The 17,316-nt window shown below is 38.1% G+C and overlaps 3 protein-coding genes across 4 annotated transcripts; 2 read left to right on the forward strand and 1 right to left on the reverse strand.

Moving 5' to 3' along the window:
- Nucleotides 1–3,490: 3,490 nt before the first annotated feature.
- LOC117489330 (ADP-ribosylation factor 3-like) lies at nt 3,491–7,357 on the reverse strand. Of its 2 annotated transcripts, none has more exons than XM_034138540.1 (5): nt 7,303–7,357; nt 5,202–5,454; nt 4,986–5,096; nt 4,778–4,902; nt 3,491–4,245 (listed from the first exon to the last, which is right to left on the reverse strand). In XM_034138540.1, exons 2-5 carry the CDS (start codon nt 5,347–5,349, stop codon nt 4,084–4,086), a joined length of 546 nt encoding a protein of 181 aa, XP_033994431.1. In that variant the 5' UTR covers nt 5,350–5,454; nt 7,303–7,357; the 3' UTR covers nt 3,491–4,083. The 2 variants fall into 2 exon arrangements, with proteins under 2 accessions (XP_033994431.1, XP_033994432.1); XM_034138541.1 differs by having other exon boundaries at nt 7,299–7,356.
- A 3,278-nt stretch (nt 7,358–10,635) lies between these two features.
- On the forward strand, nt 10,636–12,892 carry fkbp11 (FKBP prolyl isomerase 11). Its single transcript, XM_034138542.1, has 6 exons — nt 10,636–10,982; nt 11,070–11,132; nt 11,828–11,915; nt 12,059–12,092; nt 12,261–12,331; nt 12,642–12,892. Exons 1-6 carry the CDS (start codon nt 10,857–10,859, stop codon nt 12,848–12,850), a joined length of 591 nt encoding a protein of 196 aa, XP_033994433.1. The 5' UTR covers nt 10,636–10,856; the 3' UTR covers nt 12,851–12,892.
- A 961-nt stretch (nt 12,893–13,853) lies between these two features.
- Nucleotides 13,854–15,718, forward strand: LOC117489658 (40S ribosomal protein S26). The gene is made up of 4 exons (XM_034139121.1): nt 13,854–13,871; nt 14,939–15,179; nt 15,261–15,391; nt 15,630–15,718. The coding sequence occupies exons 1-4, from the start codon at nt 13,854–13,856 to the stop codon at nt 15,663–15,665; spliced, it is 426 nt and encodes a 141-aa protein (XP_033995012.1). The 3' UTR covers nt 15,666–15,718.
- The last annotated feature ends 1,598 nt before the right edge of the window (nt 15,719–17,316 follow it).

Raw genomic sequence — 17,316 nt, forward strand, 5'->3', positions numbered from 1 at the left:
TAGACCAGATCAAGTTGCAGAAAATGTTCTTAGACTAATACGTGGTTTGGCCTGAAAATCTTATCTCTCGACATCTTGTTAGTTTGTCACTCAAGCTTTATGCAAACATCGTCTGTCCGTAAGAGTGGGCGAGCCAGCTCAACTGCTCTGTAGAAACTGGCTCTGCCTGCAGCTCAAGTCTATCACACACACACACACACACACACACACACACACACACACACACACACACACACACACACACACACACACACACACACACACACTTAACATTTCTGACGTATCGTTTCTCACCCAAACAGGTTAAATTACATAGAATTATACATCTGACAACAAATGCCTACATTAAACAAAAGAGTCATTTACATGTTCTCCAGTCAGTGTCATTTGAAAGGTAAAACAAAGTTCTCAAAACAAAAGGTTAATATTTCACCACTACCAGGAAGTCATTTTCAGAAGTATTTTCTCACAACACAGCCTGTTTAAGTTCAGGGAAACACATAAAGATGCCGCTGTTCTCTGTCCTTACCATGCCAAATGTTTATAAAAAAATAGACAGACAGTGCATTACATAGTGAAGATGCTGAGGTCATAAATGTAAGGAAATAAAATTCAGTTAATCACAAACAGTTGCTAAAACAATAAATCAGCTTAAGTCTTCAATACTCTGAACATATTTTCTGTTTTGACCTAAGCAGTCCAACATGGCACTTTTTGCAAAAACTTTGCACAGTCCTCAACAAAAGACACAGGAATCTGACATAAAGCCACTTTATTGTCCTTTCTTAATTGCCTTAATATCAACTCATCAATCAGAATGTACCACAAATCAATTTAATATTTGTACATACTCTATTTTAAACAGTTTTAACTTTATTTTGAGAAGGTGTTTTAAATCCCCTAGTTGCTCTAAAGTCATGAAGTAGGCTATAAAACAAAGTTGAGTATGTTTTTTTGAGCTGTTAAAGAGGGCTAATCAGAAGAATTAGGTTAAAAAAAGCTACATGCAACTTTGATTTGTAAAATGTAGACATGCTGTCTTTATGCTTTGAACCAGACTGCCCTCTTCTGGTGGAAGCGTGTCACAGATATTCTCTTTTCAGTCACTTGTAAACATAAATGTAAAATATATTTATGGGAAATTAATCAGTAACACTGAGTTGATGAGACAGGTCGTACAGAAAAGTGGTTTATTTGTAATACAGCAGGACTTTTCTTCTGGTCTTACATCACATACAGATGTCTCCTTGCACTCAGCATTGAAACATGTTATTTACCGTTTTTATATCTACTTGTGTAACTATAACGGTACAGAATGAATCATTTTAATGTTTTTGTTTGCACTGATTATCATTGTTTCACAGACAGTCTACATCAAAGTTTCCTTACACCCCAAAGAAAACCAAATAAATCTACCACTGAGTAAGAATCAAGTAAACTGATAAAACAAAAGACGAAAACCTAATAATTTAAAATGATGATATAAAACCCACCATTTGAGGGAATTAAGAAATACATTAAATCAGTCTTTATAGATAAATATATGTGACTCCAAATCAGAACCGATTAAGCTGAAAGGAAATAGAAGTCAATTCTACATATAAGGCCACAAAACCCAAATGATTAAACTCATGATTTAACATAGATGCAAAAGATGCACAATGTTGGGGTGGATTTACAGTATGTTGTACTGTCACTGGTATACGAGTAGTAGTACCCATGTATGGCACACGAGAAGTTTTTTTACTGACATAGGTCTGTGGGTTCTGCTGGTTTCAGTTGTGACACACGACGTGGATGTGTTCTGATTACCCTGCTTTCTTTCACATAATAATCACTGAACTAAAGCAATATGCATGTTAAATAAATATTACAGCCATTTATAGATTCATCAACAATATTCACATTCTGAGACAAAAACACAGAGAGCAACCTGACGCAGATTGAGTACTCAGCCCACGGAGGCAAATAAGCAGCAACTGAGCAGGTCATGTGTGTTGTGTGTTGTTTACTGCTTTCACATTGACAGAGCATAAAGCTGACTATACTGTATTCAGCGCATGTTGATACTAAATGCAGATAATGGTCGATTGTAAGTATGTGCATCCTACTGCAAACAGCATCAGAACACAATGAGAGCAGTTTGAAACATCTACAAGCAGCATCGACGTGCATGCAGCTCCCAGGATGGAAAGGTTTGCAACAATGTCAGCAAGATCTACCAGTACGCATGCAGGCGGTTGAGAATGTCTTGTGCGTTTAAAAATATTTTAAAAGGGCGACTTTGACGCTTCAGAAACATTGGTAGTAAAATCACGACACAGATATTGAAACATTTAAAAAATGAAGCAGTAAGAGGGACAGGGGAAACTCCTCTCCTGTTGAATTTGTTCTCGAATAATACTGACCGCTGACACAAACACACACAGAATGTTTGCACACTCGCACACATTTACACACTGTATCTGAGTATCGAAGTGCCTCAGCATTGCTCACAAATTGAAATGTAGAATTAGGGTGACATGCATCAGCTGTGATTGTTCCCAAACATGGCTCTGTTAGAAAAACATAAAAAAACAGGAAGTGCAACTGACAGAGAGCAGTTCTTTGTATGGACAGCTGACAGATGAAACCAAAATACATCAACAAGAAGTCATCTTTGACTCACTGCTGACTCAGTGGAGACTTGGTACAGCACCTAGAGACAAACATACAGTACACTGCACCTAAGGACAAGAGGTGGACACAGGAAAAGCAAGTGTGTGCTGTGATTGCTTGTGATTAATGTCCATTATGTATGTGTGCGATTATATGAAGTACATGAGAATCAATTTCTAATAAGCACTGTTAACCTGTTAAGCCCCAAGCCTGTTTTTCAGGTCTCAGGCTCGATAATGACATGCCCAGAACAAATGACTAGATCTTCACTTCTAAAAGGGGTAAATTAATCATCTTTTTTCTCAAAGTAATGATAAACCTGTGAGTTGGATGTAGAAAAGTCAGAATCAATATAGATTTTTTTATTTTAAAGTAAATTCAGATTGAACATAGTAAAAAAATTTAAATGATAGTGTCCGTCAAAAAAGAAAACATGACTTATAGTGAAAAACACCCTTGAATGATGGGATAGTAGACTAAAAGATTTAGGAATCCAAACTATAACATATAATAAGTACCCTGTATCAAGATTGATGCAAAACAAGTGAAATTTGACCTTTTTAGAGATTTAGAAAAAAGAACCAACTTCTGGGGTCATTTGGGTGTATTTGCCATATCTCTGGAACCCTTTGGTCGATTTTGGTGATTGACACCACTTTTGAACCGTTAGAGCCAATAGAATCGAGAGGGAAGTTCCTAAAATCCATCTAAACATTACCATTGGTGAAGGGAGTGATGCGCAGCCAGCATGCCCAAAACCGGAAGCTGGGTTACAGCTCTCATACACTTTGTATGAAAACTCAGTTTTTTACAGAAATGTTATGATGGATTATCAGTAATCATTTCAAAGTGACACAGAGACATTGGCTTAACCTTCAGCAGCGTTTTCATGCATTTTAATGCCATTGATCACAACTTTTGATCAGAAACAGCAAAGGTACGACGTATTTGCCGTTTTGGCTACGTAAAGCTAAGTTGTGTGTTGTCTGGTTTTGCCTTCGCTGCCGCGAATTTTATGTCTTGTTTGTGCAGATCCGATGAAGTATAAAATATTTCTACTGTGAGTTATGTGCTAAGTGCGTTAGCACTCTTTCACTTAGTGCTAATTCAGACGCTCGGCATTAGAGTTGTGTTTTGTTTCTGCAAAATGTTTTAATATCGTCAGTTAGCTGAGTTTCTTCCCGTTAAGTGGGTATGACACATTAATAGGTTGTTAAATGTTAAAAAGCCCTAAGACACAGTTTCGGGCAGGGGCTATGGGGCTTAACAGGTTAACTACTTAGAGATCAACAGACTGAAAATGAAAGCCTAAAATATCCCTTAAACCATGAATCTTGCTTTTCACCTATTGATCAAATCTCCCGTACCTAACCGAAGCCCCCGTTCCAGGAACAAATAGAAAGTTGGACGGCTGCTTGTTCCTGTTTATTTTTTGTTCTTGAGTTGATTGGCCAGCCAATCAAGACCCTCGTAGAGGCCGTCTCCGCTGGTGGCGCAGGTGGCCTGGATGTACCAGTTACGGTGACGCAGGGAGTGTAAGCCCAACTTGTCTGTGATCTCAGCGGAATTCATGGCGTTCGGTAAGTCCTGTTCAGAGAGGAGAGGGTGAGAGAAGTCATGGGTCAGTCATCTGGCTTTGTGTGACTAGAAAGCAAATATCTTCCATTTTAGTTTAGGTTAAAATTGCAAGTATTGTTTTTTCTGCAGATGTGTGTGTATGGTTTTGGTTTGAAACAGATCTAATTATGGTGATATTGACTGATATTGCAAACGTGATAAATGTATATAAAGGATAGAAGGTCACAAACGAAACTATGTATATTTTTTCCATCAAAGACTTCCAGAGGGTTGTAAGGTTGTAAGCCACAATAGCTTTTCATCATTCAACTAAGGTATTTCAGATCAGAATCGATTTTATTACCAAGTTTACACATACGCTTATTATCATCTTTTAATTTAGACAATAATGATTATAGCAGTAGAATTCTATTTTGAAGATACTAAGAGGTTTGTTGATATGGACTGATCTTCCACTACAACCCTTTTTTGTGTCAATGTATATGCAATATGTACAATAAGTGTGTATATACAGTATGCCGAACAGTTTATAGTTTCTTGCCTGTTTGTTGGCAAACACAAGGAGGACTGCATCCCTCAGTTCGTCCTCAGCTAACATCCTCATCAGCTCCTCCCGTGCTTCGTTCACACGCTCTCTGTCGTTACTGTCCACCACGAAGATTAGACCTGAAACAGCCAAACATAAAAAACGTCATCCTAATTCTTTCTGAGGAAGAACAGGAAAGTAGCGTTTGATTAGCTCTTCTCACCCTGTGTGTTCTGAAAGTAGTGTCTCCACAGGGGGCGGATCTTGTCCTGCCCGCCCACATCCCACACAGTGAAGCTGATGTTCTTGTACTCCACTGTCTCCACGTTAAACCCTGGAAATAAGAGTGGGTTCATACAACATGTAAAACAAAAATGGCGGTCCATTTATGCATATGACAAGAATTAGCAACAGATATTATTTTTGACTGAGCACCTACCGATGGTTGGGATGGTGGTGACTATTTCCCCCAGTTTGAGTTTGTATAGGATTGTAGTTTTTCCTGCAGCATCGAGGCCCACCATCAAGATCCTCATCTCCTTCTTCCCTATGAGGCTTTTCAGCAAATTCCCAAAAAGGTTCCCCATGATTCAGATGAGGTTCTGAAACTTCAGTGTGTGGCTACAACCTTGATCAAAGATGATTTTTCACAAATGTGTACTTGTCCAGCAAGGTTTGATTAAAAAGGGGGGCTGAAAAGAAACAGAACAAATACACATTATTACTTTTATGTTTAATGCAATATTGCATTGTGAAATCAGATGAATGATTCTCACAAACATGTTGGAATAAAGAGATGATTAGTAATAAGTTACACGCTCTTTAAGGCCTTTGTTAAATTACAAAGAAGGGCACACTCCTGCTCTTTTAATGATCTGAAAACACTGCACTACCATGACAGAAACTGTCACCTTTTTATGTAAATGTCATCGCTGTGGGACAAATAAAGGATCTCTGATTTCTACATGCACCACCCTAAGACAGATGCAAGCTATGCTAATTGCCTTCAGTCATCACCACAGAGGGTGAAGGGGGTGCATGTCAGTGCCATGACTCCAGGCTGCAGCACAATCTGTTTGGACCCTTCTCATTGTTTTCTTTCTCCTTCAAATGTTATCTTGCAACAATGCCAAGCCCTCAGAGCACATTCAAAATGCCCTACATTACAGGCCTGGCTTGAAACCATTCAGTTGATCCCCAACCACAAAACCACCTGGACTAAAACACGGACAGAACAACACGTCTGCAGTTTTGTCCAACATTCTGATTATTGTATCGGCAACAAACATTTGTGCATATTTATGTGTCAACAGAGTATAGGAGTAAAATGCTTTTATATAAAGGGCTGGGTGATGTGGAGAAAATAAAATGTAATGATCTCTTTGTACATCAGTGATGTTGAAATAAGTGGGTAAACAAAAATACTACAATACCAAAAACAGTCTAGTAATTTCCCCTTTACATGCAACATTCAAGACGATATGTAGTTGCAAAACACGATATCTGTATACGACGTAATATACTGCAAAGCTTCATTCCAGAGTCCAAAAACATTCTCTAAGAGTAGAACTGCACACAATTATCAAAGCGAAAAAGTCCTCTTACTAGCTATAAGCCTGATTATCAGATTGATTTTATTTCAATGTATTCATGTATTTATCTTGTAGTTTACATGTTTATGTTGCCTTTCAACACAGCAAATGTTTTTCACAGATGGAATGTTCCCAACTAATGTTTTCTAAATGTAAATGTAATGTAATATGTTTTGACATTCTGGCATATGCCCTATGTGAAATCTACAAATTGCAAATGCTCTACATTTAACAGTATGTGTAGAAGCTATATTTCATGTTCATCCTACAACGCCAGTTAAGGACTCAGATTATCAACAGACTCATATTGAGTTAACACCATAGACTGTATGTTAACACACAGAGGATAAAATACAAATAAATAAAGTCTCCAGAAGAACTGAGACTAGCTTTAGCCCTGTCCATGGTGCTGAAGAGGACCACCACACCTGTCACTGCCTGACACCAGATCCTCTCCTCTCACAGGTGCGTTCACAGGTATGAGTGTGAGCTCTTATAAATGTGATTACTGCACGATATACCGGCCTGATCATGTTCATTCAGCTCCGGGGGACTCAGGTTACGGCAGCAGGATGCTACACGGTTACGTTATGGCTACCAGCCGTCCATCTCACTGCTTCAGCTAGCGAATAAGCACACTTAATCTCAGCTACCAAGCTTAACGACCTCCTCATTATCTAAAATAATGTAAACTCTTTACCAGTTTAACTTTAATCGCTTTATCGATGCGCTAGCTAACTACCCGATCCACCCCATTCATCCATCCGATTATATCCCCTCCTCAACGGGCATCCTGCTGCCAGAGAGCCGCCCACCGCAGCCACAGAGCGGACAGCACCGAGGCTACACAGCCGCCACAAGGCAGCCATTAAACACAACGATATTTAATCACCTGGTGGTACCTGCGTGTGTGTTATCTGGGTGCATGGTGCCAGTATCCTTACCTACCTTAGCCGAGTTTTCCTCTGCTGCTATGTCTTACGGTATTTTCCGGGAGACGAACTCAGCAGTGAACCAGATCTCGCGAGATTTGATGTCAAAGCCAAACCTTGATTGTGTACCCTGCATAGGTTGACTGCAGAGGTGGGGAAGTACATTTACTCAAGTACTGTACTTAAGTACAATTTTGAGATACTTGTCTTTTACTTGCGTATTTCCCTTTTATGCTACTTTGTACTTCTACTCCACAACAATTCAGATGTGAATAGTGTACTTTTACTCTTCTACATTTATTCCATACCTTTAGTTGCTTTTACCGATTTGGATTAATGATGTGGGAATCATCACTTAAATAAGTCTTTAGTTACACCTGGAGAAAATTCACAAGCTTACCCTGCAGTATACAAAGTCATTAAAACTAGCTGCACCTTTACCAGCTTTGCTAAACACATTAATGCATCAATAATTATAATCAAAACATATAATATATCTTATTCTGAAATATACCAATCTGCATGAGTTTATTTTGGTACTTTAAGTTCATTTAGGTGACAATACTTTTGTACTTTTACTTAAGTAACATTTTAACTGCAGGACTTTTACTTGTACCCGAGTATTACTACACTCTGGTACAGGATTTTATTTGGGTTTGATAAAGATTTGCCACATTTCAAAATTATTTTGGAACATTGTCACTTCACTTCTGATTTGTAAGTGTTTTGGTTTTTCACAACAATGAAAGAAAGGATGAGGTTAAACACAACATGCTGCTAAAGCTGCAGTTCTTTTTTAGTTCAATTTCAATAACATAAATATCACTCTTCACATAACTTTAACAAAAAGTTAACAATAAGTAGTGCCAATAAATTACCTCTGGTGAAAAATGTGTTCTTTCTCCGAACACATAACAGTTATATTCGTTTCTCTGTTTTTAATGGGCCATGTTTGTAACCACCCAAGACTCAAATACTACTTCCTTCATTTTTCTGATTAGTCACACATAATTGTGTGGTCATTCTTCTCGACTTCTTTTTAAATAAAATTATTAATTATTGCCCATGACATAACAAAAAAGGAACAAAAATATACACATTTTGCAATGTTGTGTAATATAGTGTATTTTAAAATTAAATAAAGTATAATTGCATTGAGGGCATCAATTTCAATACAAAATGCTGAGAAGCATCACCAGCTTCCACTTGAACAGACACAGGACATTTTCCAAGAGATGACCAGAAGCTGAAAGCATTCTTCAGTGCATTTTAAGCTGTATGCCACTTAGCATCAAGTTCAGTCGAAATTATCATTGTCATTTAAAATATGCTGATTTGAATTGCTACTGAGCTTGACATCCTGTTAGAGTTCCTGTTTTTTGTGTGAAATCAAGTACGTTAAATTAAGTTTGTCTTCAGGAAATTATTTTCAGAATTGCATAACGCTATAGTGCAATATTTTTATCCACAAATGGGGAACAAAATAAAAGTTTCTGAATAGAAATAATCATGCAATCCTTAATGTAAATAATTAGGTGATATATAGATTATATACTATTTTTAAACAACAGAAAATCTTATATAGGAAAAAGAGAACTTTAACACATTAGGTAAATGTGGCAATGGGGGCAAACAAGGTATGTGAAAACAAATACAAATGTATCTTTATGACACTACAAGGATGTGTTTTGATTTTGTATCGTCACGGTTTATTGCACTTATTGTATGTCGCTGGGGATAAAATTGTCAGCTAAATAAAACATCATGTAACGTAAAATGACTTACTGTTTTTTTTTACCAGCAAAGTATAAATATGCTGCTATGCTATGCATAGGTCTGTTATCTGACGGGGAAGCAGGCTTTATTTGTATTTTGCACAAAAAGATGAGTAATTAGTTTCCATTTTGTGCTGCACTGTGATGTTTTGCATTTTAATGTACTTGATCCTACTCCTATTTATAAAGAGGGAATCTGTATTTTACTGTTATTTCAGACATTTAAGTACAAATTCACCACACATTTACAATGCTTTGACACACTGTGCTACACTGTTGCTCACCAGGATTCAGTGGACAGAAATAAAGAGCAGCACAATGCTTGAGCAAGCAACATCATGGCATTTCACCTAGCACTGAGCAGACTAGGTTTGTTTAGCTGGCACCATATCATAGAGATTATAGCCTACTAACGTTTGTCATAAAAAGGTATTGTAATACATATCTAATACATGAGCATGTGGCACAAATACTGCAAGCTGTGCAAATGATACTTCCAAGACATCCTGCTGGCAAACAGAGGACTTGAGACAGTTGGTGGTTCAAATGTTTGATGCTCTGCTGCTTTGCAGGTCATTATTGCAAATACAGCGAGGGGGAGTGGAAGTCATTTATAGATGAAAACAACACAGTTGACAAGATGGAATGAGCACAGACTCTGCAAGAATTATATCTCAACTTGCAGGTACTATGAGTTTGGCTTTTTTTGTTTTTTGAGAGTAACAGAGTTGTAGTTCAGAAATTTGAATAAATAGTGTTTATACATTTCCAATCTTTGTTAATCAAGCTATTCTTATATGCTGATTAATCACTACTCTGCTTCATGCATGAGTTGCTGACATTTAATGATCTTGTTAGCAAGTCATTGAGGTTTTCTGCTTGACAGGAGTCATGACAGCACTCATACATTGCACTCAAACAAAAAAAAGGGTGATGAATCATTAAATATAGGGGAAGAAAATAGGTCTCAACCTTTATATATACAGTCTATGGTCTCAACGTAGTGAACATGTTTGAGATAATCTAATTTGTCAACTTTGTAAATGACCACGCAATGTGTGTTTTATTTAATTTCCACATTATGTTTTCTTACTATGTATAATCTCTTGTCTGGTTTTGTAAAGTGTCCTTGGGTGACCTGAAAGCTGATTGTAAAAAACATTATAATAATAATAAAATGTCTAATAATAATAATAGTAATAATTATCATTATGATAATAATGATAATTATTGGGTATGAGGTATTGCCACGTTTTTGCCACGTTTTTGTTGACAATTTAATATTTGTATGTCTGCTTTCTTTTTGCTCCTTGAAGTTATTGTTCACTTATTATCCATAAACATTGAATATGACAGATAAATACTGTTTTTGTTATTATGGGCTTTCACCTCATTTGACATTGTCTGCTGTCCTCTTCTGAAGTCAGTATCATATTAGTGTGTTAGTGAGGGGCTTCAAACAATAACACAGATAACTCACAGGCTTTAGGAGCTGACAGTCTGCTGCAGAGCACTGCCCCCCAGCGCCTCTGCAGAGCTACCGCTGCCGCCCCCCCCCCCCCCCCCCTCCCTCCCCTCCCCCGGCGGCTGACGGGATGCTGGCGGAATGATCGACGCGGACTCTGTAGGGAGGCCCAGGTGTTGGGACAACGTCCACGGGCCGCGAGTCCTTATCACTACAGCATAATAACACATCAGCATTACTCGGGGCTGAGCCATTTTGGACACACAGGGACACGCTCTCCCCCCGCTGCTGTATGCAGAAGAAGCCTGAACACGGAAGTTGTTGGTTTGGATGGCAGCTGTTTTCCAGAAGTTCACGATGAAGAGCACCGTTTTTCTACTGCTCCTGGCAGTTCTCACCTGTGGACTCTCGCAGGGAAACGAAAATGATGTCGAGGAGGTGCAGGTGGAGACCCTGGTGAGCCAGACACAGTCACAATGCAGCAATAACACCCACTGCCAAATATATGCAACAGTGTTAACAGTTAACTCTTCTGACCCAAAGGTGCAACCCGAAACTTGCTCTGTACTTTCCAGAATGGGAGATACGCTGACAATCCACTACACGGTAAGACAGAGGACACAACAATCCGTTATGTCTGCGTTTTGTAATAAATCGTAGGGAAGCGGACCCAGCTGCTGACGAAAGCAGTTGTTGTCTATGTGGCACCGTCTGCATGAACCATGGGAACCCGCTGTGTTTATGTATTACAGACATATCTGGGTTCAGCAGCTGTCAGAACTGCATTTTCGAAATGAAAATGGGGCAGATTGTGGTTTATTGTCAAGCAGTAGGCCTACGTTTTATTTGGGATTGTCTCGTGTGCCTTTATCTGTCCTTTGCTATTACTATGGAGTGATGGGGCGGTGCAACACGTCAGCAATAAAGCCCAACCACTTCATCCAGGCATTCTTATAGTAGGCCTACAGGAGGCTCTCTACTGGAGGCTCACACATGTTGATCTTTAGGAAATAGAAAACTCACAGTCTAAATGTTATTTGTCATCAGTGATTAATCAGACAAATATTTTATAGATGAATCGAATAATCGTTCGGTTGATAAGATGGTAACAATATTAAGAATCCATTATATATGTTGTTATATTTTCTTTGAAGAATAACATAGTCAAGTATACCTCCTAAAAGGGTGCATGCTCAAACTTCTCAGGAGTTGATACATTTAAACAAATCAATCATTCCAATCTTAGTGTTGTTCTTTCCTGTCACCATCTCACACGTTACCATGTATATTTCACTATCCAGGGTAAACTGTTGGATGGAAAGGTGATCGACTCGTCACTATCCGTGGACCCGCTTGTGGTAGAGCTGGGGAAGAGGACAGTTATTGCTGGTAAATTAACAGTAAATCATTAGGTGTTGCTCAATCAGTGGCACTTTGATGTGCTCACATTTGAGAGTTCTGCAACATGTTGAGTGTGCCGGGGAATGTGCTCGCTTTCCTGATTGAATTTCTCTGTGTGATTTTCTTATCAGGTCTTGAACAAAGCTTGGTTGGCGTGTGTGAAGGGTAAGTAAAATGTGAAGGTCCATTTGAAAGAAAGAGCCTATCAATTGATTTACTTATTAAAGTCTGCATGCAGCCTTAAGCCATTGCAAAAACTACTATAATTTATAGTTTTGTGATGGAATCTGAGAAATTCTTCCCCTGTAACTGTGTTCTCTTTTTCTCGTTTAGGCAAAAAATTAAAGCCACTATTCCATCTCACCTCGCATATGGAAAAAAAGGTTACCCTCCTACAATTCCAGGTACTGAACCCATGCAGACAAATCAATACAAACACAGACATGAGCAAAGGGCTTGGTGAAAATGTACAATCATGAACAAAAAAAGAATAAGCCTCATTCGTTATTTAGATATGTATATGTTCCTATTTGTGAACCGAATGTACGCACACTGAAGTGCAAACAATTAAATAATTAATTTTTCACCTGCTGACTAATAAAGTCCATGCATTTTTTAATAACTATTCTCATCTCTTTTTTCACTTTTCATTTTCATTTGTTTACTTAATGTAAATGAGTAAAACACATTAAACGTGAGTTGGATTTCTCCTAGGTGACGCTGTCCTTGAGTTCGAGGTGGAGGTTGTTTCTCTGACACAGCAGACGCCATGGCAGAAAATGGTGACGGACGTGCTCCCCCTCGTGTGTCTGGCTCTGGTGCCCACTCTGCTGGGCCTGGTGGGCCTTTACCTCTACAACAAGGCCAATGCAGAGAAGCCGAGCAAAAAGAAGTCCAAGGATAAGAAGATCAAGAAGAAATAAGGACAAGCCACAAAACTATTTAAATAAAGTTTTTTAATTGTATTTGGTGTTCTTTATTTAATCTGAATTGGCTTTGTGTATAAACCATTCTGGGAATTAAAATAGGACATGTTGTAATTATGTATAAATTCACTGTCTTTTAATCCTGGGTAAGTTATAATGGTCTGAAACTTCTCTTACCAGAGAAGCTATTAACCAAAGCTTTACAGTTTGTCTCTCTATCAACCTTTCACACAGCATGCACAATAAGCCTTCCATCTTGAGATAGGTAACATATATCCATAAAGATTACGTTTTCCTTAAAGTTACATGATTAAAGCTAATTATTTCTGTATGGAAATGTAGTGCAGACTTCTGTGATCACTGCATTGCCACATAGTAACCTCACTTTCAACAAGTAGCCTGACTCAAGTCTGCAATTCAATCGTCATTTTTGAAGTTGAACAAATAAACAGGCATCCTTAAATATCGAACATTGCAGAATGTACTATGAAATGATTGGCTGTACATTTATAACATTGCAATGAAATAGTGAAAAGCATGTAAGTAATCGTCTGCTATTTTCACATTGATGTGAAAGATATGTGGCCAGTAAAACACAGTAGTCTGGTGAATTTCAATCGCAAAATGAGTGTGAAACTCACTTTATCTTTATGATATGAAATAAATAATATTTTAACGCACTTTATGGCTCTGATTATTCTCAGTAGAGTAAGGAACATAGGTGGGCTTGTTTTACTATACGGCGGTGCTCGACGGCACTGCCAGTGTGCCTCCACCCATGAACTCCGCTCACTCGCGTTACGCTGGTAAGAAACGTTGACTACACTGATATCCCTCCGCGATTAAAATATGAATGAGGTTATTTTTCTCAAGATATTTTGTGCATTTCTTTATTTAGTTTAGACACTCAATTCGAACACACTATTCTGTAGAAGAAATAAACAACATAGGGCATCTACAAGATTGTATTTTTGAAATAAATATTTTGAGGGCGGAGCGGATGGCCCTACTTCTGGCGGTACAACCTCTTCCGGTCCTCTTTCCAGCTTCCCGTGCAACATGGTGAGTGTGTTTCAGCGGCGGCCGTGTGGCAAAAACTGAATTTACTGTCATTGTATTCGAATTATCACACGTAATTGAGTATTATTCCCATTTAAAGACATAGCTATACAACGATGTGTAAAAAAAGTCCACAAATGTCACTCTAATGTATTAATAAAAATAGTCGGGGCCTTATGCTAGCTGTTAGCATGCTAACCATTTGTGCATGTGTTCCTGTGAAACGGCGAAGGATGATGTTAATATGTGGAAATACACCACGAAGTGGCGTGGATTCATTATATATCTTATTTTATGCCGACGATGTGAACCAATGTGTCAGTTGGACATAACTCAAAAGCTTCAAATTATTATTGTTTTACGTGTGGTGCAATGGCTGTCGGGTTTGAGACACCGCTGCCATCACATGCATATACAAAGCTATACAAAGCCCGGTTTAGGAGAGATACACGATTATGGTTAATTCCCCCCACCATCTTATATTTGCATTGCGTTTAGGATTAGTTAAGTGTACGGGCTATTTTCAGATAATATTGACGTATTACCTTGCTCAAAGCCTGTTGGAAAAAAATATGTATTGGAAGACTGGCAATTGATTGACAAATCCCGGGACTGTTTGTGCTGTGCTTTGTATTAAAAGAAAGGTTAATTGCCATATAGGTTTCCCTTGAATATAATTTTCCTTCGTGTATTGTGCATGCAAATAACATATTGCTAAGACATTTAATAAAAAGGCAAAAACGGTAACTCAAAAACATAATTGTATTCAGCATGCCAACAGTTGTCAAATTACACTAAGATATTAAAAAAAGTTTACAAATGGTACTTAAGTTTGTATACTAGGAAAAAAGTTGTATTTGGTAAATACTCTGTAAAAATCAATACTTTTAGCAATTCACTTGGAGACAAATTATTTTTATTTAAAAGGGGAAATTCTTTAATGTTAAACATAAGCAGACCAGACCTTTGCCTTGACTTTGATGCCAATTTTAGGTACTTAAGTTGTTTTGTTAAATAGAAGCATAGCTATTGCACTGTTTGGTTTTTAGGTTGTATGTCTCTCTGACTCTTCTGATTTTTGTTTTACAGACAAAGAAAAGGAGGAATAACGGTCGTGCCAAGAAGGGTCGTGGCCATGTGCAGCCCATCCGCTGCACCAACTGTGCCCGCTGTGTGCCCAAGGATAAGGCCATCAAGAAGTTTGTCATTAGGAACATCGTGGAGGCCGCGGCAGTGAGAGACATCTCAGAGGCCAGTGTCTTTGACTGTAAGTGAACAGGCTGTTTGCATCATAAATTGTCTTTTTGATTCTTGTGGCTTGTCCTAATCTGAATCTTTCACCCTGCAGCTTACGTTTTGCCCAAACTCTACGTGAAGCTCCACTACTGTGTCAGCTGTGCCATCCACAGTAAGGTGGTGAGGAACCGCTCTTGTGAGGCAAGGAAAGACCGCACCCCACCTCCCAGATTCAGGCCCGCTGTAAGTACTTTCTACTAGTCTGTGTTGCGTTAACTGTTGGATCTGCTAAACTACACTTAGTCATAGTCACAGTAGATATTATGACCAATAATAGGTCTAGTGCAGGTGTTGAAACTGGCACCGCTGAATGAATGCAGATGATATGGGGATTTCTTTTCTTTTTGTTTGACAAGTCACATTGTCCACTGTGAGAAGGGTCTATATGAGAAGTCTAAATGTTCCCTTTTTTTCTTTACAGGCCGGTGCACCAAGAGCCCCTCCTAAGCCCATGTAAAGCAGAATTGGATGATGCTGTACATCTGAAGAATAAATTAAAAAAATTCTTTAAAAAAACATGTGTGGTGTCAATTATTCTCAACTCACAATTGTGGGTAGTTTCAGGAAAGACAAGTCTGTCAAGTATTTTATTTGGAATAAACCTTTTTACAGTACAAAACTTACAGTAATTTAAAAGGCTCTGCAGTTATTTAAAGCAATATCAAACCATTAACGGTATGGGATGGTTAACAAATATGGTAAAACTCAAGGGAAGAAATTATTCAACAAAGGAAATTGAACACATAACTAGTTTCTAGTAGTACAGTCTATAAATGGAGTCGTTTATTTGGTTATCTTTGTGTCTAAAAGTAAAAGGTTGGGGAGCAAACGGCATTTGTTTTGCATGTATCGGGTTTAGAAGCACATATCTGTCTAGTGTTGCACATGAAGAAGAATAATTACCCCCTAAGGTTACATTTTCCCACAGAAAAGAGTGGATAATTTTCAAACGAGTTTGCTTATTTTTGGAGAACAAAACGAACAGTTTAGAGAGCTAACCAAGTAGTTTGCTATTTCTGTACAAGATCAGTCACACTTGAGGTTGACAAAACAGCTGAAAATTCAGGTATTCAGAATGTTCCACACATTGTATCAAGTTGGTTCTTCGGCTCCTAACAGTCTGCATTCCCAAAACCCTTATACATAATGAATTTAAATATCTTTGTTCAGGTCAAAGATTGCAAAAAAATGTGTGATCTTTTGTAATGAGCAGGGGGCAAAATAATACATAAGGCACAATAGTCAACTAAACAAAACACACCAACAGAATAATCACACCTGGGCCTTGTTTAACTACAAGCCTTAGCCTAAATCCCAATATACAGTGAAGTTGGATCCAGTCAATAGGTCTAAGCTCTTGTCCAAGTAAAACTGATGTCAAGTTCAGCGACCACTTTGGTGTTGACCATCTAAATTAGTGATGTCAATGGTTTTCTAAGTAAGGTTGCAGCAAACCACATCTCAAGCTTCACTGCCATGTTTGACTTACTGCAGACTTCTCTCCTGACATTACCTAACAGTCTATATTTTTATATTAAGGCAAGTTAATTTGAATATTAAATAAAACTACAACTTTAGATGTGAGATATTTGTCCACCTATTTAAATGTGTTTCTGTAATGGGGAGAAGCCCACAGGGCTTTGTGTCAACACCTGACGCTCCCTTTAAAATCTCATACAGTATTGTGCAATACGATTTCTAACCATTAATCAAAACAAGTACAACTCCACTTCATAATTTGTTACAATTGTTAAAGCAAAAGAACATTAGGGTAAACTTAGTTTATTTATTTTGAAAAGGAATCTCCAAATGATCTTTTCTAGATGTCTTCTGTAAAGCTAAGTGGAGATACCTCCTGGAAAGTATCCTGTTTGAACATCTACAAGGTTTAAATAAAGGAGCAATAAAAACAGAAATATTACCTTGCCGTTTCTTTCTTATTCCTACTCGATGCATTTTTCCCCCTTTTGCAACTGTCATTTTCAAAATAACCTAACGGTAGAAAGAAGTGGTTCTTTGGTTGAGATTAGAAGATAAAGAGACATGTCATCCTTTGAGAAAACCATGGAGTCATTCATAACACTAGAAATGATCCCTAAATATACACT

The sequence above is a fragment of the Trematomus bernacchii genome, unplaced genomic scaffold (genome assembly GCF_902827165.1).
Source record: "Trematomus bernacchii unplaced genomic scaffold, fTreBer1.1, whole genome shotgun sequence".
Taxonomy (NCBI): domain Eukaryota; kingdom Metazoa; phylum Chordata; class Actinopteri; order Perciformes; family Nototheniidae; genus Trematomus; species Trematomus bernacchii.